Source organism: Ranitomeya imitator, chromosome 6 (assembly GCF_032444005.1).
Source record: "Ranitomeya imitator isolate aRanImi1 chromosome 6, aRanImi1.pri, whole genome shotgun sequence".
Classification (NCBI taxonomy): Eukaryota; Metazoa; Chordata; class Amphibia; order Anura; family Dendrobatidae; genus Ranitomeya; species Ranitomeya imitator.
In genome coordinates, this window is record NC_091287.1 from 565,155,761 (window position 1) to 565,176,188 (window position 20,428).

Sequence of the window (20,428 nt, forward strand, 5' to 3'; positions counted from 1 at the left end):
TTGTCTCCGTTATGTCATCTGGCCATGTCTCTGTTATCAGTCGTCCAGCCGTGTCTCTGTTATCAGTCAACCGGCCGTGTCTCTGTTATCAGTTGTCTCTGTTATCAGTCATCCGGCCGTGTCTCTGTTATCAGTCATCCGGCCGTGTCTCTGTTATCAGTTGTCTGGCCTTGTCTCCATTATCTGAAGTCCGGCCTTGTCTCTGTTATCAGCCATTCGGTCGTTTGTTATGTTGTCTGGCCATTTCTCTATTATATTGTCTGGCCGTATCTCTGTTATGTTGTCTGGCCGTGTCCCCGTTTTGTTGTCTGGTCGTGTCCCCGTTTTGTTGTCTGGCCGTGTCTCCGTTATGCTGTCTGGCCGTTTCTTTGTTATGCTGTCTGGCCGTTTCTCCGTTATGTTCTCTAGCCGTGTCTGTTTTGTTGTCTGGCTGTGTCTCCGTTATCTGTCGTCTGGCCTTGTCTCCTTTATCTGAAGTCCGGCCGTGTCTCTGTTATCTGTCATTCGGTCATTTGTCCATTTTTCCATTATGTTGTCTGGCCATTTCTCTGTTTTGTTGTCTGGCCTTTTCTCTGTTATGTTGTCTGACCATGTCTCCGTTATGTTGTCTGGCCGTGTCTCCATTTTGTTGTCTGGCCGTGTCTCCGTTATGCTGTCTGGCCGTGTCTCCGTTATGTTGTCTGGCCGTGTCTCCATTTTGTTGTCTGGCCGTGTCTCCGTTATGCTGTCTGGCCTTTTCTCCGTTATGTTGTCTGGCCGTGTTTCCATTTTGTTGTCTGGCCGGGTCTCCGTTATGCTGTCTGGCCGTGTCTCCGTTATGTTGTCTGGCCGTGTCTCCATTTTGTTGTCTGGCCGGGTCTCCGTTATGCTGTCTGGCCTTTTCTCCGTTATGTTGTCTGGCCGTGTTTCCATTTTGTTGTCTGGCCGGGTCTCCGTTATGCTGTCTGGCCGTGTCTCCGTTATGTTGTCTGGCCGTGTCTCCATTTTGTTGTCTGGCCGTGTCTCCGTTATGCTGTCTGGCCGTGTCTCCGTTATGTTGTCTGGCCGTGTCTCCATTTTGTTGTCTGGCCGTGTCTCCGTTATGCTGTCTGGCCTTTTCTCCGTTATGTTGTCTGGCCGTGTTTCCATTTTGTTGTCTGGCCGGGTCTCCGTTATGCTGTCTGGCCGTGTCTCCGTTATGTTGTCTGGCCGTGTCTCCATTTTGTTGTCTGGCCGGGTCTCCGTTATGCTGTCTGGCCTTTTCTCCGTTATGTTGTCTGGCCGTGTTTCCATTTTGTTGTCTGGCCGGGTCTCCGTTATGCTGTCTGGCCGTGTCTCCGTTATGTTGTCTGGCCGTGTCTCCATTTTGTTGTCTGGCCGGGTCTCCGTTATGCTGTCTGGCCTTTTCTCCGTTATGTTGTCTGGCCGTGTCTCCATTTTGTTGTCTGGCCGTGTCTCCGTTATGCTGTCTGGCCTTTTCTCCGTTATGTTGTCTGGCCGTGTTTCCATTTTGTTGTCTGGCCGGGTCTCCGTTATGCTGTCTGGCCGTGTCTCCGTTATGTTGTCTGGCCGTGTCTCCATTTTGTTGTCTGGCCGTGTCTCCGTTATGCTGTCTGGCCTTTTCTCCGTTATGTTGTCTGGCCGTGTTTCCATTTTGTTGTCTGGCCGGGTCTCCGTTATGCTGTCTGGCCGTGTCTCCGTTATGTTGTCTGGCCGTGTCTCCATTTTGTTGTCTGGCCGGGTCTCCGTTATGCTGTCTGGCCTTTTCTCCGTTATGTTGTCTGGCCGTGTTTCCATTTTGTTGTCTGGCCGGGTCTCCGTTATGCTGTCTGGCCGTGTCTCCGTTATGTTGTCTGGCCGTGTCTCCATTTTGTTGTCTGGCCGGGTCTCCGTTATGCTGTCTGGCCTTTTCTCCGTTATGTTGTCTGGCCGTGTCTCCATTTTGTTGTCTGGCCGTGTCTCCGTTATGCTGTCTGGCCTTTTCTCCGTTATGTTGTCTGGCCGTGTCTCCATTTTGTTGTCTGGTCGTGTCTCCGTTATGCTGTCTGGCCTTTTCTCCGTTATGTTGTCTGGTCGTGTCTCTGTTATGTTGTCTGGCCGTTTCTCCGTTATGTTGTCTGACCGTTTCTCCATTTTGTTGTCTGGCCGTGTCTCCGTTATGCTGTCTGGCCTTTTCTCCGTTATGTTGTCTGGTCGTGTCTCTGTTATGTTGTCTGGCCGTTTCTCCGTTATGTTGTCTGACCGTTTCTCCATTATGTTGTCTGACCGTTTCTCCATTATGTTGTCTGGCCGTGTCTCCGTTATGCTGTCTGGCCGTTTCACCGTTATGCTGTCTGGCTGTGTCTTTCTTATCTGTTTTTCAGCAATATTAATTCTTATTCCTCCATTTGTTGCTGAAGATTCTGGCATTAGTGTACATGCACTTTATGTATCTCTCTGTGCCTCTAATCCTTCTTAGTATTTTGACTGTCCTAACCCCTCTCTCCATGCCACCCGTCTTTTTGCAGGTCCTCACTGGACACCGTCACGAGGATCACACAGAATTATCTGCAGTTTAGCAGCCTAGTGGCGGCACCAGGTCTCAGGCTGCTCTCTCCTCAGAGCCTGCCCTTCACATCTGCCATGGCAGCTATCTTGCTTGTGGATATATGGTTTTCCTATCGCCACGACAGCACCCCTACGAGAGAGGGGATCCGCCCACCTTCCGGACAGGAACCTACAGGATTTAAAGGGGCGGTCCCCCTCACCACTCCAGTTTGGGTTCCTGTCCGGACGGCGGGAGCCTGCAGGATCAGCAGTCTTACCCGGGCCTCCATGCGGTGTCTTTTAGGAACGGCGGAATCGGGGGCTCGGAAGCAGCGTCGGGGGTGTCCTGCGTGCAGACCCCCCCTCGTCTGGCCATGAGGAGACACGTCCCAGGAGTCGGGCAGTGCCGTCCTGGTCCGCGGTTGAGCGCGGTGTGCAGCGTCCACACCGGCACTCGTGAACCCGGAAGTAGTTGGTACGCTTCCGGGGTAAGCCGGGGGAGGAGCGCTGCAGCGCTGTAAAAGAGCGACGCCTAGGATAGGAGGCGCGCAACCATGTCCTCAGTAGGGGACGCCGAGCACCCTCATGGAGAGGTAACGGAACAGCGCAGTAAAAGCTGTAGCGGCCGCTCAAGGAGAAGCAGCAGCAGCGTGGTACGGGGGCAGCAGCGTCCGAGCGCCCCAGCGTCACATTTGGATCCTACTCCTCCAGAACGGGTATTCACAGGATCAGCCTTATGGTGAGTGTTAAATCAGACACCTGGTGCTGATATGGTCTGTTATTTGTGCTTTGTTTTAGGGAAAAAAGACCACAAAATCTAAGCACAAGCAATGTGCTCTATGTGTCAGGCGTGCATATCTCAGACCTTAGAAGAGGAAGCTCCCCTTCGGTCATCAGACCTTAGAGCGGTCATCAGGGAAGAAATTAGCTATTCCCTTAGAGGCAGCCGCCAGGAAAGGTTGGGCAGGGACATATCGCCAGGATCTAGCCTGTCCCTGCAAGAAGGGGAATGTTCCCGCTCCTCATCTCCATCCTCCTCAGATGAAGAGGGAAGGCCTTGTTTCTCGGTGGACAACATGGACATGTTAGTTAAAGGAGTCCGAGCTATCATGGGTGTTGCAGAGAGCAAGGAACCAAGGTCCGCACAGGACATAATGTTTGCGGGCTTGTGCCAGAGGAGTCGTAAGGCGTTCCCGGTGGTGGATACGGTTAAGACTCTTATAAAAAGAGAATGGGATAAGCAGGATAAGGGTTTCCTTCCGTCATCAACTAAAAGAAGGTATCCCTTTGAAGATAATGAGCTGGCAGAGTGGATGAAAGTCCCGAAAGTGGATACAGCGGTGGCTTCTACATCTAAAGCCGGTACCTTGCCGCTGGAGGACGTGGGCCTTCTGAAAGATCCATCAGATAGGAAGGCGGACATGTTTTTGAGGAAAGTATGGGAATCAACTGCAGGGGCGTTCAAACCTGCTATCTCTAGCACGTGTACGGCTAGATCCGTCATGGTGTGGATATCCCAACTGGAAGAACAGCTGAAGTCCAAGGTGCCCAGAGACAAGATGTTGAACTCACTTTCGCAAATACGTGAAGGGGTGGCGTATTTAGCGGACGCGTCAGTGGATTCTTTAAAATTGGCGGCAAGATCAGCAGGTCTCTCAAATGCTGCTCGCCGAGCCCTATGGCTTAAGACCTGGAAAGGGGATGCCCAGGCGAAAGCTAAACTGTGTACAATACCGTGTAGGGGTGAGTACCTGTTTGGCCCGGTATTGGATGATATCCTAGCTAAGGCTGAGGATAGGAAGAAAGGTTTTCCTAAAGCTTTCAATCCTACCTTTAGGAATACCTTCAGGAGACGCTTCCAATACCGAAGACCTTACCACAACCGAGACTGGGAACCATCAGACCCAAAAAAGAAAGGTTCGGACTTTAACGCTTCGTCATCTTCCTCAAGAAGAAGAAGAAACTATCGTTAATAGATCTTCCAGTAGGGGGCAGGTTAAAATACTTCCATGCTCAGTGGGCCAAAATAACTTCGAGCAATTGGGTTCTAGGTATAATCAATTCAGGGTTAAAATTAGAGTTCCGGGAAAGACCTTCTGAATTTTATATCTTAACTGCCCCTGATTCCTTAGACCAACAAAAGGCCCTTGAAAAAGAGGTCCAAATGCTAAGACGGAAGAAAGTCATAGTGGAGGTTCCAAAGCATCAACAGGGGAAAGGGTTCTATTCCCCTTTATTTTTAATCTCCAAGCCAGATGGATCCTTTAGAACCATCATAAACTTACGGAGATTAAACAAACATCTAGAGTATCATGCCTTTAAGATGGAATCTATTGAAACGGCAACTAATCTTCTCTTTCCCAGATGTTATATGACAGTCCTGGATTTAAAAGATGCGTATTACCATCTGCCCATTCACCAGGATCATCAACAATTCCTCAGAATGGCGGTGCGCTTAAACGACCAGGTCGGACACTTTCAGTTTGCTGCAATGCCCTTTGGTCTATCTATGGCACCGAGGGTGTTTACTAAAGTCATGGCAGAAGTAATGCCCTATGTCAGAGAACAGGATACGTTAGGCTACGTTCACACTAGTGTTGTGCGCCGCTGCGTCGGCGACGCGACGCACAATGCACCGAAAAACGCGTGCAAACGCACGCAAAAACGCTGCGTTTTGCGACGCGTGCGTCGTTTTTTGACGAAAATCGGACGCAAGAAAAATGCAACTTGTTGCGTTTTCTTGGTCCGACGCTAGCGTCAAAAAAGACGCACGTGTCGGAAAACGCAACAAGCAAAAACGCATGCGTCCCCCATATTAAACATAGGGGCGCATGACGCGTGCGTTGCCGCTGCGTCGCCCGACGCTAGCGCGACGCACACTAGCCGAACGCTAGTGTGAACGTAGCCTAAATTATACCCTACTTGGATGACTTCCTGGTAGTAGGAAATTCCTTTGACCAGTGTAGTACTCGCCTAAATCATGTCATATCTTCCTTACAGGACTTGGGTTGGATAGTCAATATGGAGAAGTCAAGACTCGACCCATCAACAACTCAGACTTTCCTAGGTATTCTGCTGGATTCGGAAGTGCAACAATGTTTCCTTCCGGAGGAGAAAAAGCAGAGGGTTGTGCACAAAGTCAGTACGGTAACAAGGAAGCCAGATCTGACTTTAAGAGACGCTATGTCCCTTCTGGGATCTCTAACGTCCTGCATACCAGCCGTCCAGTGGGCTCAATTCCACACTCGAGTGTTACAGGCCCAAGTCTTGGATACAGAGAGAAGTCTTCAAGGGCAATTAGGCGGAAGACTCAGGCTGTCCACCGCCACTCTACACAGTCTGAGATGGTGGTTAAACAGAAGACATTTAGGGAAAGGAGTACGCTGGAGTGTAGTACCAGACAACACGGTCACAACCGATGCCAGTCCAATAGGTAGGGGAGCTCACATAGGAGATGTTTGGACTCAAGGGCAATGGTCTCTCTTAGAGGCTCAAGAGTCCTCAAATTGGAAAGAGCTCACAGCAGTAAAGAAGGCCTTACTCAGGTTGCTTCCATCTCTGCAGGATTCACATGTAAGAGTCCAGACAGACAACACAACAGTAGTGGCGTATCTCAACCATCAAGGGGGTACAAGGTCAAGATCCCTAATGAACACCGCCACAGACATACTCGAAATAGCCGAAGCCCACTTTCGCTCTCTATCAGCTGTGCACATTCGGGGAGAGCTCAACACAGAGGCAGATTACCTCAGCCGTCATTCTCTACGTCAGGGAGAATGGGTTCTAGATCGACAGGTGTTCAGACAGATAGTGGACCTGTGGGGATTGCCCGTTATCGTTCTATTCGCAACGAGAGAGAACAGGCAGACCAGGAAGTTCGCTTCTCTTCGGGTGGCGGACAAGCCCTGTATAATAGACTCCCTTCAAATACATTGGAATTTTCCTCTGGCTTACGTGTTCCCTCCAATGTATCTAATCCCGATAGTCCTCAGGAAGATCAGGGAGGACAGGGCGAGAGTGATACTGATTGCCCCCTTTTGGCCCAGGAGGGCATGGTTCTCGTTACTCAGGGCAATGTCTGTGTCCGACCCCTGGGTACTGCCGACCAGCCCGGAGCTTCTTTCTCAGGGTCCATTCCGTTACCCCAATGTGGAATCCCTGCATCTGACGGCGTGGAATTTGAGAGGGAGTTATTGAGGAGAAGAGGGTTTTCAGAGGCTCTCATATCTACCCTTTTAAATAGCCGGAAAGAAGTTACCACTAAAATCTATGCTAAAACTTGGAAAAAGTTCCTTGCCTTCTACCAAAATCCCTTTTCTGGCAAGGTCCCAATTCCGGCTATTCTGGAGTTTTTACAGAGGGGCCGAGAATTGGGCTTGGCGGTAAATACCCTTAGAGTCCAAGTATCAGCTTTGGGAGCGTTATATAACAGTGATGTGGCGGGAAATAGATGGGTTTCCCGATTTATCAGGGCCACTGAACGTAGTAACCCAGTATATATTCCTAGATTACCACCATGGGATCTAAATTTGGTCTTAGACGCCTTAACAGAACCCCCCTTTGAGCCATTAGATTCTGTCTCCATAAAAAATTTAACCTTAAAAACAGCCTTCCTAGTAGCCCTGACCTCAGCTAGGAGAGTGAGTGACTTACAAGCTTTGTCGATAGACCCTCCTTATTTAATGGTCTTTCAGGACAGGGTAGTGTTAAAACCTGATCCAGCATACCTACCAAAAGTAGCTTCCAAATTTCATAGAAGTCAGGAAATAATTTTACCATCTTTCTGTGACAATCCGAATTCAGCTGATGAGCAGAAATATCACATGTTAGATGTCAGAAGAACTCTATTAGAGTACCTACACAAAACAGAACCATGGAGGCAGAGTAGGGCTCTGTTTGTTTCCTTTCAGAATCCAAGGAAAGGGGCGAGTGTAACTAAAGCGTCTATCGCCAGATGGATAAGAGATGCCATATATCTTGCTTATACTGCTAAAGGCCAGACACCACCAGATGGCATCAGGGCCCACTCCACTCGAGCCATGGCCTCATCCTGGGCGGAAAGAGCGGACGTCTCCATAGACGTAATATGTAGGGCGGCAACTTGGACATCTCCTTCCACCTTTTATAGACATTATCGTCTTGACTTATCTTCAGAGGCCAATTTAGTTTTTGGCCGTACAGTACTTAGTGCTGTAGTCCCTCCCAGGTGATTGATCTTTGAAAATCTCTCGTAGGGGTGCTGTCGTGGCGATAGGAAAACCGGTTTTTACGTACCGGTAATAGGATTTTACGGAGCCACGACAGCACCCGCACATTCCCCCCCGTAGTTATTCACTGGTTTCTGCACCCTTTGGGGAAAGTGTGCTTGTTAAAAATCACTCTTTAGAAGGTGATGGTATTTAGTAATGTTTAAGTATATATGTTTATGTACTAACTCAATGGCGGTGTCCCTTATACTCTGAAACACAAACTGGAGTGGTGAGGGGGACCGCCCCTTTAAATCCTGTAGGTTCCTGTCCGGAAGGTGGGCGGATCCCCTCTCTCGTAGGGGTGCTGTCGTGGCTCCGTAAAATCCTATTACCGGTACGTAAAAACCGGTTTTACTCTGGGTTCTAAATTCACCCAAATATTTCTGTTAACAGATAAAGCGGTTTTTTTTTGTGAGCACTGAAGTATTGTGATGTCCCTCTACTGAAGACTGTAAACCTGGTTTGGATCTCTACCATCTAAGAGAGATTAGGGTCATATTTATGGTACTGTTTGATAAGACGCCGCTCACACTCGGCACAGTGAGGTCCAATTGTCAAATTTGAGCACCTGGGGGGGGATCATGCAGATCCCACCGCTGCCACCAGTTTGTCAAGAAGATGCAACTCTGCTGCCTAGTAGTCAGAACAATTACATAATTTACTGATGAGTGATGGACAAGGCTGTGGCTGCTTCCACTACTAAACAAGTTATTGGGGAACCTGCAGTGAGCATTTGGTATATACACCTCCTATTCCAACGCATGGAATATATATAATATATATATACCTCTGATATGATCACTGCCAGTTGCACAATAACACAAGAACTACTGTCACGAGTGTGTCACGTCCTCCTGGGAGATCTGACGTCAAAACATCACTACGTATTGTGAATCGCAGCTCTTGCATTTAGCCGGTGTATTTGTGTTCCACATTAAATGGATTTGGTTTCCTTTCGTGCTGAAGAGGTTAACCCTTTCTATGCTGTCAGCAACTTGCAGCTCCATTTTTAGCTGCTTCTGATCTGGTCATTACCTCTCCCTATAAAACTGGCCGGACACTTTGATTTCTGCCTTGCCAGTGAAAGCTTTGCTTCCTAGCTCCTTGGGGACACTGTTCTGAATAGACCATTGTTGCTACTGGATGTTGTTGCACGCTGTTTTTGTCTGTATGCTTTCCTCATTGTCCTAATACCATTTGTGGGTACATTCTTATTGCTCCCTATATACCTCTCTACCTTTTGGTGAACGTTTGTTTGCGGTTATCCCTGTTTTTTCTTTGTGTCTTGTTTACCTTATATTTCTGTCTCATGCCTCATGGGGTCGGGGAGGGGACAGAGAAGGGTTTAAAGGGAACCTGTCACCTGAATTTGGCGGGACTGGTTTTGGGTCATATGGGCGGAGTTTTTGGGTGTTTGATTCACCCTTTCCTTACCCGCTGGCTGCATGCTGGCTGCAATATTGGATTGAAGTTCATTCTCTGTCCTCCATAGTACACGCCTGCGCAAGGAAAGATTGCCTTGTGCAGGCATGTACTACGGAGGACAGAGAATGAACTTCAATCCAATATTGCAGCCAGCATGCAGCCAGCGGGTAAGGAAAGGGTGAATCAAACACCCGAAAACTCCGCCACTATGACCCAAAACCAGTCCCGCCAAATTCAGGTGACAGAGTCCCTTTAACAGGAGCATTGTAAGGTCGGAGACTCAGGCCTCTACCTTCAAGAGTACCCCCGAGACAAGGATAGTTAGGGTCCCAGTTCAAGTTTGAGGCCCCCCCGCTTTACTTAAGACCATCACTGAATAACAAATACTCGCTGCCATCACCAATTGTTTATACAGGCTGATTTACTGCAACGGACACCCATTACAGGTATCATGTGGTTTCAGGGGTGCGGTTTATAGAGCAAGAGGAACAGCTATTAAATTGTATATATTTAATCCAGAAAGATATCCAGTATTTATAAAAAAAATATATACAAAGATGATACAAAAGGGGAACTAAACAATTACAAAAAATTATGAAGAGAACTACTAAACCTGATGTTGTAGGAACGGCTCTTACCATCATGTTTGCTCTTACCTTCGCAATTTTACCTTTTGATAAAGATGAAATATAGCAGGTATAGCGTCATATATCGGATTAATATTAAGTAGAGGGGTTCTATCGGCCATATGGTGATGTGAGTGAATACGTTATGTTCGTCCTTTCACTACAACACCTAATATATATCTCGCATAAATATCGGATTGATGCAATCCCCAATATTCATAGTCCATTACTTCATCACATATGGCTTTTACAAAGCATTCATTAGTCACGCTCTCCAGTCTCTCTCCAGTCACCGGGTGACTATATTCAGTAACTGTCCTTTGTCATTGCACATAGATCTTTCCCCATACCCGGGGTTACCGCTCAGGAGCTCCTGCTCGACAGACTGACTCCTTGGCTGTCCAAGGTCCTCAACAGGACGGCGTCTTTCTCAGTGTAGGGCCATCCCAGGCTCTGCACACACAATGTGGCCTGTCCGGGTGCTATTCAGGACGTTCAACCAACACCCAGGCCACCAGGTCCAAAACCCCTCCACGTGCTATTCAGGGAGATAGCACTCCCAACACATAGGCTTTTCCAGGACCTCGTACATGGGCCATACAGATCCAAACCCTCTCCATCCTGTGACCAAACCCTGGTCACATTATGTAGCTTGTAACCACACCCACAGGTGAGGTATGGATCACATGGGCTGGTCACGTGATCCTGACATCACTGTGTGTCCTCAAACACCATTACTTCCCGCAGGAAAAGGGTACAGTGAACACCCTCACCCAGAGGTGAGGTATGTGGGTAGCCAGACCCTCCCATCTCTCATAGTTACCCGCAATCCAGATCCAGATGCACTAAACGACATCTTAGTGCTCATGTGCACCAAAGACAAAATACTCCGGGTTGCATTGCAGGGAGCAGCTTCCCATATCAAGTGAGGCTTATAGCGCAGAAGACCTCCTCCTCTACGACACATACCGGCCATTCACCACAAAGCCAGTCACTGTCTCACTATCTCCATTACGCCTCCATGCGTGTCCTAGGGAGCACATACAGCACCCCTTAGCTGTAACAGGGGTCACTGCATCACATATCCCCCCTCTGTTTAATCCTGTGGGGTTCAACATTTGTCACACATCAGGGGTCCCGAGACAGGTCACGCATGCCACTTTGCCCTACCCATCGAGATGGCTTTCCTGGTCAGGTTTGAGCATAGTCCGTCACGGTCACTAGACTCTTTTTAGCCACCACGTCTCTCCAGCACACCTCTTTTCCAGACCTCTCTCTCCACGACCACCTGCAATGGTTAGTGTGGCCGTGAGACTTACAGTCGAGGCTACTGTCTGGTCGGAGTTTGTCCCTTTGTCACTATAATAGCTACAAGGTCTCCCGCCTAGGCCACTCAGCACCGAGCTAACCGAGGAGTCACTATTTCTAACTCTTCCGTCAGGCCACCTTCGGTTGTCTGTTAGCAATCTCTCATATTGTCTTTGTTACACAGAGTAGTCATTCAATTTATTTTCAGGCTAGGTGATTCCACTCCTTTGTTTGTCCATATTTTGGGTCGGAAGTAGCCGCCATCTTATTCGCCTTTCCTGTAGCTGTTTATTAACTTGCAGTCTCTCAAGTCTCAGCTGTTCTACCTCTTAGGTACGCCATGCGATATTCCAGGAGCATGCGGATATTCTTAAGGCTCTCAGTTGATCTGACAATGAAGAATGGAACCATCCCATCTTCACCCTCTACTTGGGCTTCGTCATTAGCTGGAACCCTAACTCTCCAAGTAAACCCAAAGAGAAAGTATTACTGCACAAGAGCTGCACACCATCAAATAAATAAGTACCAAAAAATAAGCATAGACTGATTTTATTCACGGATCAAAACATACAACAGATAATAAAAACATAATTAAAAACATGAAAACAACATCATGAACACACAGGAAATGCATATGATGACTCAGTATAATAAGCTAACCCAAAGAAGACCAATGGCTCATGGGGTGTTGCGCAAAAATCTATAATACCAGAAGGACAGTGCAGGAATTGGCTCGTATGGCCGCTGCTACAGACCAGAACGAGCAGAAAATAACAAACGCACAACAACGTCCAAGGCAAAGAGCAGCAACCAGCCAAGAAGGACACATACAGGGTAGCCTATACAAAATAGTACAACTGAGACACAGCATATGAACAGGAGAAACCTCCCATATATATACCACCTGGTGACGTGATGCCCCACGCGTATCGCCCGGAACCCTAACTCTCGTCACACCGGATTTACTCACAATTTCCTCCATCACTTTTCCAAGTCTCCCAATGACTTTTGCCACCAGATCCTTGGGTACTTGGACTATGTCTTCCACCAAGCCCAGCCGACTTTGAGCTCTCCTTGCACGCTCCAAACGTCGAGCAGCTTCCTTATTCCTCAAAATGATCCTCTGTTTTCTGCGGAGGCAGTGTAGGTGCACGTCACTCAGGCCCGCCACCCGTTTCACTGTGACGTCCCTAGTCGGTAGTATGACCAACTGCTGAGTCTCTGGGGCCCAGTACACTCTACACGCCTCTATTGCCTTTCTAAAGGTCTCATGCACATCCTCACTGGTACATGCTTCTCTTATTTCTTTAGGTACGCCTATCATGCATTTGAAGAGCGAAGTCCCATTCTCTTCATGGACTGACGACTCCCGCCTTACCACAGACCTTTCCATCAGGACATCTTCCCTGACCGGGCGATTGTCCTGTTCTGCTCCTAGCGCGAACTCTTCCTCAGCTTTTTCTTCTGCTTGAGCCTTTGTCAAGATGGACAGTGGAAGCTCCTCTGCCAGGCAGCGACGCTCCTCCTCTTTCTGGAGAAGCTCCTGCTGATGCTTCTCATGGGCCATTCTGTATCTTGAGCACCTCCATATCTTTCATTATGGCCTTTTTCATGGTTTGACACGCTGACAGGTATCGTCTTAACTCAGAGACTTCCTTCTCCAGCTCGTTCACTCTGTGCACAACCGCTTGTCTCAGGACTCTTTCTTGTTCGACCGACTCTTTAAGCAGCTCTATCTCGCTTCTCCCATCCTCTGGATTGGTGGAGCATCCATCACTTGAGGTATTTACTTCGGGCCCCACGTCTTTGGTGGCCTCCTTCACTTCTGCACCCTAGAACTCAGCACTGTAAGCGTCACCCCTCTCTTGGGTATCTGAGTACCCCCGCTCTTCCACATCAGGTACTATAGGACCTTCACCATACTCCGCTATTTCATCCCTCTGTCACCGCAGACGTAGGTCTACCACAGGTCAGTTCCTCATGACCTCCATGGATTCTCACTCCACCAGCGCTCTCCAGGTTTTCCTTTCCTTTTTTCATTTCTTCACAGGGTGCAACGGGTTTAACTTCTTTACACGCTTTACGTCTCCGGCGACGGGAGATAGTCTTGCCATTTGTACCAGAGTCAGCCTTACTGCACTCTTTTGCTTTCGTCATCGTCTGAATGAGAGTCATCACCACACGATCGGTCATCCGGGAACAAGCAGTCCCCCCTTAAACAGGTCACCTTCAGCCTGTGGAGTCCTATCATTGCCATGTCAGTGCTTCAGACAGCATAATATCACACCCCACAGCACGGTCAACCCTCCAGTTGCTTTCTAATCGGGTGTCTGCTCCACAGGATTTATTTCCCACATCTCTAAGTCATCTTGGGGTTCACGTCAAGTGACATGTCCATAAGTTGGGCAGACGCACCCTTCCCACTGGTCAACCCAACGTCTGACTTGTCAACTTTAGGAGTTATTAATGCTTTAAGGTACGCACCCCCATCAGCTGAGAGCCCTGCATCCTCCTGCTGTAGAGGAGCTCCCCTCTACCACAAGTCTGAGTATGACCTAGAGTCCCAGCCTATTATCACCGGACAGGTTAAGTTTGGGACTATATCTACATCATGAAATGCAATATCCCTTGCCGTCTCGAGGGTCACCCTGGCCACTGGATAGTCCTTAGTGACCCCATGGATGCAGATAACCCCGATCTTCCTATTTGGCACTACCCATCCGCTGGGTGCAACCCTCACCAGAGTCACCGAGCTCCCAGAATCGACCAGCCCAAATATCTCTTCTGCGTTCATCAGCATGGCACACCTACATAGACTCTTGCCGGGTGGGTAGTTCATATAGCAGACTGGACACACATAATTCATTTGCCCTGGGCAACAGTTCGTCTGCGGCAACCCTTCGGGATGCTCCGCCCCCTTTTGGGAAACTACCATTCCCCAGGACTCCATCCCTTTTTGGGCAACTAACCCTGTTCGGGTTACTGCCCCCTTTTGGGCAACCATCCCTGTTCGGGTTACTGCCCCCTTTTGGGACACCACTGTTGTGAATTCTGTTATCGAATTCCCTCCTGTGGTCATGAATGGTACTTCGGCGAGTTCTGTCCATGGACTCCCTCTGGTGGCTGTGAGTGGAGCTGCTGGTTCTGAGGTTCCTTCCACAGGTGACTTAGTTTATTCTTTGGCTGGCTGCTCTATTTAACTCCACTCAGATCGTTACTCCATTGCCAGCTGTCAATGTTCTTGTACTGGTTCAGTTTGCTCTTGGATCTTTCTGGTGACCTGTCTACTCCAGCAGAAGCTAAGTCCCTGCTAGTTAATTATTTGTTCATTGTTTTCTTGTCCAGCTTGCTATCATGATTTTGCCTTGCTAGCTGGAAGCTCTGGGATGCAGAGTGGCACCTCCGCACCGTGAGTCGGTGCGGGGGTCTTTTTGCACACTCTGCGTGGTCTTTTTGCAGTTTTTGTGCTGACCGCAAAGATACCTTTCCTATCCTCAGTCTGTTTAGTAAGTCTGGCCTCCTTTGCTGAAACCTGTTTCATTTGTGTTTGTGACTTTCATCTTAACTCACAGTCAATATATGTGGGGGGCTGCCTTTTCCTTTGGGGAATTTCTGAGGCAAGGTAGGCTTTATTTTCTATCTTTAGGGTTAGTTAGCTCTTAGGCTGTGAAGAGGCGTCTAGGTCGTGTTAGGTACGCTCCACGGCTATTTCTAGTGTGTGTGATAGGATTAGGGGTTGCGGTCAGCAGAGCTCCCACTTCCCAGAGCTTGTCCTGTATGAGTTTAACCATCAGGTCGTTCCGGGTGCTCCTAACCACCAGGTCCATAAAACACCACCCTCTCCCTGGGGAACACCCCATGGACTCCCCATGGTACTTGGGCAGCACGGTGGCTTAGTGGTTAGCACTATAGCCTTGCAGCGCTGGAGTCCTGGGTTCAAACCCCACCAAGGACAACATCTGCAAAGAGTTTGTATGTTCTCTCCATGTTTGCGTGGGTTTCCTCCCACATTCCAAAAATATACTGGTTGGGAATTTAGATTGTGAGCCTCATTGGGGACAGCAATGATAAGGTCTGTAAAGCGCTGCGGAATATGTTAGCGCTATATAAAAATAAAGATTATTACTCTCAGGCACCAGTTAGCACAGTACAGCACTATGTCGTACAGCAGGGCGTTTTACCTGCGTATTCTGCAGAATCCACGCGGAAAAATCCGCAACGTGTGCCCATACCCTTAGACTCGGCCAGTGGAAGAGCAGCACAAGGATTTGGTGAGGATTCATGGGGTTAAGACAGATTTCGTCTATTGGACAAGACCCCTCTACTGTAATCAGAAAAACGGGGCACTCATTACCCTGAATGGTTTATTTCATCAGCAATTAAAGTTATTCTAATGACGTCAATCTTGTGTAATCATAGCTTTACGCCATGCCATTTTATTTTTGTACTAACTGAATATATAATCATTTATTTAAAAAAAAAAAACATATCACAATGTAGTGTTTTAATGTTTTTAATTATTTTCTACCGGCGCTGCCAGCCGTCCTCTTTGTCTCTGCACGGTGACACTAAACATCATTCTCCCCCTTTTCTAAACAGCCAGAAAGGGGAGGAGATACATCACCCACGGAGCAGACCCCGCCCACATTTACTGCAGTCATAAGGCGAGCAAGCATTACACTTCGTTTTCATGGCAAATTCCAGCAGCTCCTCTTTCTAGTGTTAAACGTTAAAAATATCAAACCTTTATTTTTCATTTTTATACGATAAAAAAATTGGTTAAATCAAATATTTTTTCAGTTGTTACAGAAAAACTGTTTTTGATGATATTCCCTTTAAAAGTACAATTAATATGTATGGGGGAAAAAAAAGGAGAAAAGAGAACACACAACATCTGTCAGGTCTGATACACAAGGTATTAAACAAGAATTCATACTCCTTTAACTTTTCCACGTTTTCATGTTACACCCACAAGTTTAAATGTGTATAATAAGGGCATTTGTATTCAAGCCCAAACCACCCCAATCAGTATTTTCTACAACTACCTGACATTGCCATCTCCGTGTGCGGTTCCACCATTACTCCAAAGCAACATGCCCGCTGCCTTGGGGTCATCCTTGATTCTGACCTTTCATTCACCCCCTACATCCGATCACTGGCTCGCTCTTCTTACCTGCATCTCAAAAACATTTCTAGAATTCGCCCTTTTCTTAATTTCGACTCTGCAAAAACTCTGACTGTTTCACTTATTCATTCTCGTCTGGACTATTGTAACTCTCTACTAATCGGTCTCCCTCTTGCAAAACTCTCCCCGCTCCAATCTGTCCTGAATGCTGCAGCCAGGATCATATTCCTCACCAACCGTTACACCGATGCCTCTACCCTGTGCCAGTCATTACACTGGCTACCCATCCACTCCAGAATCCAGTACAAAACTACTACCCTCATCCACAAAGCACTCCATGGCTCAGCACCACCCTACATCTCCTCCCTGGTATCAGTCTACCACCCTACCCGTGCCCTCCGCTCCGCTAATGACCTCAGGTTAGCATCCTCAATAATCAGAACCTCCCACTCCCGTCTCCAAGACTTTACACGTGCTGCGCCGATTCTTTGGAATGCACTACCTAGGTTAATACGATTAATCCCCAATCCCCACAGTTTTAAGCGTGCCCTAAAAACTCATTTGTTCAGACTGGCCTACCGCCTCAATGCATTAACCTAACGATCCCTGTGTGGCCTATTTATAATAAAAAAAAAAAAAAAAGGTTCCTCGCATCATGTTCTCATACACTTTATGCAGTATTAGCCCTCTGTGTCTGTACTGCTACATACTTAGGCAGGTAACTGGTTCATGCAGCTTTACATGAACACCTGAGCCTTACACTATGGCCGGTCCGAATAACTAAAGCAATTGTTACCATCCACCTCTCGTGTCTCCCCTTTTCCTCATAGTTTGTAGCTTGCGAGCAGCAGGGCCCTCACTCCTCCTGGTATCTGTTTTGAACTGTATTTCTGTTATGCTGTAATGTTTATTGTCTGTACAAGTCCCCTCTATAATTTGTAAAGCGCTGCGGAATATGTTGGCGCTATATAAATAAAATTATTATTATTATTTATTATTAACTACCTTTCACTGCATTAACTGATGCCAGTCTTATGGGGTCTGTCTGTCTCCCTCCCATCTTTCCCTGCTACAGTCTTATGGGGTCTGTTTCTCTCCCATCTTTCCCTGCTAGTCTTATGGGGTCTGTCTCCCTCCCAGCTTTCCCTGCTACAGTCTTATGGGGTCTGTCTCTCCCCCTCTCCCATCTTTCCCTGCTACAGTCTTTTGGGGTCTGTCTCTCCCCCTCCCATCTTTCCCTGCTACAGTCTTATGGGGTCTGTCTCTCCCCCTCTCCCATCTTTCTCTGCTACAGTCCTTTGGGGTCTGTCTCTCTCCCTCCCATCTTTCCCTGCTACAGTCTTTTGGGGTCTGTCTCTCCCCCTCCCATCTTTCCCTGCTACAGTCTTTTGGGGTCTGTCTCTCCCATCTTTCCCTGCTACAGTCTTTTGGGGTCTGTCTCTCCCCCTCTCCCATCTTTCTCTGCTACAGTCCTTTGGGGTCTGTCTCTCTCCCTCCCATCTTTCCCTGCTGCAGTCTTTTGGGGTCTGTCTCTCCCATCTTTCCCTGCTAGTCTTTTGGGGTCTGTCTCTCTCCCTCCCATCTTTCCCTGCTACAGTCTTTTGGGGTCTGTCTCTCTCCCTCCCATCTTTCCCTGCTACAGTCTTATGGGGTCTGTCTCTCCCCCTCTCCCATCTTTCTCTGCTAGTCTTTTGGGGTCTGTCTCTCTCTCCCATCTTTCCCTGCTACAGTCTTTTGGGGTCTGTCTCTCCCTCCCATCTTTCTCTGCAGTCTTTTGGGGTCTGTCTCTCCAGCTTTGTACATCTAGAGGTGACATTTTTCCCCTTCTTCTTTGCCCCCTCGCTCATTGAGATTGGAGACGTCTGTGATCAGTAATTTTCACGTCTTGTCACAGATTCTCTCTGAATTTGGGTCTGGATGGTGACTGGGCCGCTCACACACAGGAATATGACCTGATCTAAACCCTCCGTTGTAGCTCTGGCAGAATGTTGAGAGTCGTTGTCCTGCTGGTAGAACCTACGTCCCCCCTTCTTCTTGCAGCCTCTAACAGGTTTTCCTGAAGGATTGCCCTATATTTATCTTCATAAATGTTACCATCAACTCTGATCAGCTTCCTTGCCCCTGCTGAAGAAAAGCTTCCCCACAGCAGGATGCTGCCACCACCATGTGTGACAGTGGGGATGGTGTTTTCAGGGTGATGTCCAGTGTTAGTTTTCCATCAAACAACATTTTTCATTTAGCCCGAAAAGTTCTACTTTGGTTTTATCTGACCAGAGCCTTCTAGACATGTTCACTGTGTTCCCTACATAAGACTCCTTATGGCTTTCACAAATGTCATTCTTCTTCCCACTCTTCCATAAAGGCCTTAATGGTGGGGTCTACGACTAATACAACTGTCCTGTGGACAGATTCTCCTCCCAGCTGCTCCTTCACAGTGACCATGGGCCTCATGGCTTCTTCTCTAATCAGTGCTCTCCTTGATTAGGATGTCCGGTTAGGTGGACGGCCATGACTCGGCAGACCTGCAAGTCGGGCCATACTCTTTCCATTTTTGGATGATGGATTGAACAGTGTTGGGTGATATGTTAGACCTTGGGAAGTTGTTTTATAACCTAATCCTGGTGGATGCCATATACTAATTATGTGACTTCTAGAGGGAACTGGTCACTCAGGATTTGATTTAGGGGTATCCGTGTGCAGGGGGGAAACAAATGCACATCACAAATTCAGATTTTTTGAGAATTTAGAAAACCAAGTTCCTTTACACTTTATAAATACTTGCTACTTTGTGTTGGTGTATCACATAAAATTTCAATAAAATATATTAAAATTTGTGGTGTGAAAAAAATGTTGAAAAGTTCACTGGGTATGAATACTTTTGAAAGGCGCTGTACATATACTTGCTCAAAAGATTTTCATAAAAAGCTTCTAAATAAAAAAAAAAAGTGTACATGGTATGTGAAATCAATAACTTGGAAAAGGAATTGAATGTGATTTTCAGGAATGAAACGATTGTCAGATCGATAACATTTAGCGGTCAAGGATCCCAAAGTGCGGTCAATATTGGAATACGAAGAAGTGACAACCAATGTAAGGAAAGCGAGTATCAGAAGAAACAAATGGTTGAAGAAATAAATCAGTGCGACAAATGAGAAGTAACGGGTCGCACCCCTGAAATTACAAGGAGGCATGAATAAAACTTGTGAATTTTTGGTACCGTAATAAAAAAAATAAAGTAACTGAAAATCTTTAGCGCAAAGAAAATGTTTCCAGTTTATTAAGAAGCCACAACTGAACAGAACCTTTGATTAGCTTTTAGAATCTAACTTAGAGATGTCTGTAGAGCGGCTCAGTATTGTGCAGCCCCTGCAAATCGAGTAGCTTTTTGGATATTTGCAGAATGTTGAAAATTACTTTTATACGCAGCGCGTATCACAATCTGATCATTTTAAAAAATAACAGGGCTTTCTGTTCATTAATAGTTAATCATCTTTCCCGGGTTCAGGTTTAATCTTGCCAATGTCTTTTATAACAATCTTATGGAGAAGTCTTCCAGGAGCCACCATCGTGATGTGGAGGATAAAAGGATGATCAGCCCAAATGTCAACACGTTGTGTATGAGTATTGACCATACAGTGGAATGTAAAAGTTTTGGCACCCCTGCTGAAAATTACTGAAAATTAAAGACTAAATGATTTCTAAAAGGCTTAAATTTAAAGATGACACTTTGTGCCTAAAATTCAATAAAGGAAAAGTAATTCTTTTCCCCCCATTTTACAAAATGAAAATGGACTGACAAAAAAAGTTTGGGCACCCTTGGAGATTTGTGAGCTCAGATGACTTCGACCAAAGTTTCAGACCTTGCTTAGCCTGTTAGGGTTATGGCTTGTTTACCATCATCGTTAGGAAAGGCCGGGTGATGCAAATTTCCCAGCTTTATAAAAACCCAGCCTCCTCTAACCTTGAAGATGGTGGAGGCCCACAAAGTAGGAGAAGGCTATAAGAAGATAGCAAAGCGTTGTCCTTTACGCAGTTCAAAATGTAGTTAAGAAATGGCAGTTACCAAGAACAGTGGAGATAAAGATAAGATCTGGAAGACCAAACAAAATGTCAGTGAGAGATGCTCGTAGGATTGCTAGAGAGTCAAATCAGAATCCCGGTTTGACCTTCAGAAAGATTTAGCAGACTCT

General features: G+C 47.1%; 1 protein-coding gene across 1 annotated transcript; it reads right to left on the reverse strand.

Moving 5' to 3' along the window:
• Window positions 1–508: 508 nt before the first annotated feature.
• On the reverse strand, window positions 509–11,524 carry LOC138643506 (repetin-like). Its single transcript, XM_069732405.1, has 2 exons — window positions 11,440–11,524; window positions 509–2,331 (listed from the first exon to the last, which is right to left on the reverse strand). The coding sequence occupies exons 1-2, from the start codon at window positions 11,522–11,524 to the stop codon at window positions 509–511; spliced, it is 1,908 nt and encodes a 635-aa protein (XP_069588506.1).
• Window positions 11,525–20,428: the final 8,904 nt, after the last annotated feature.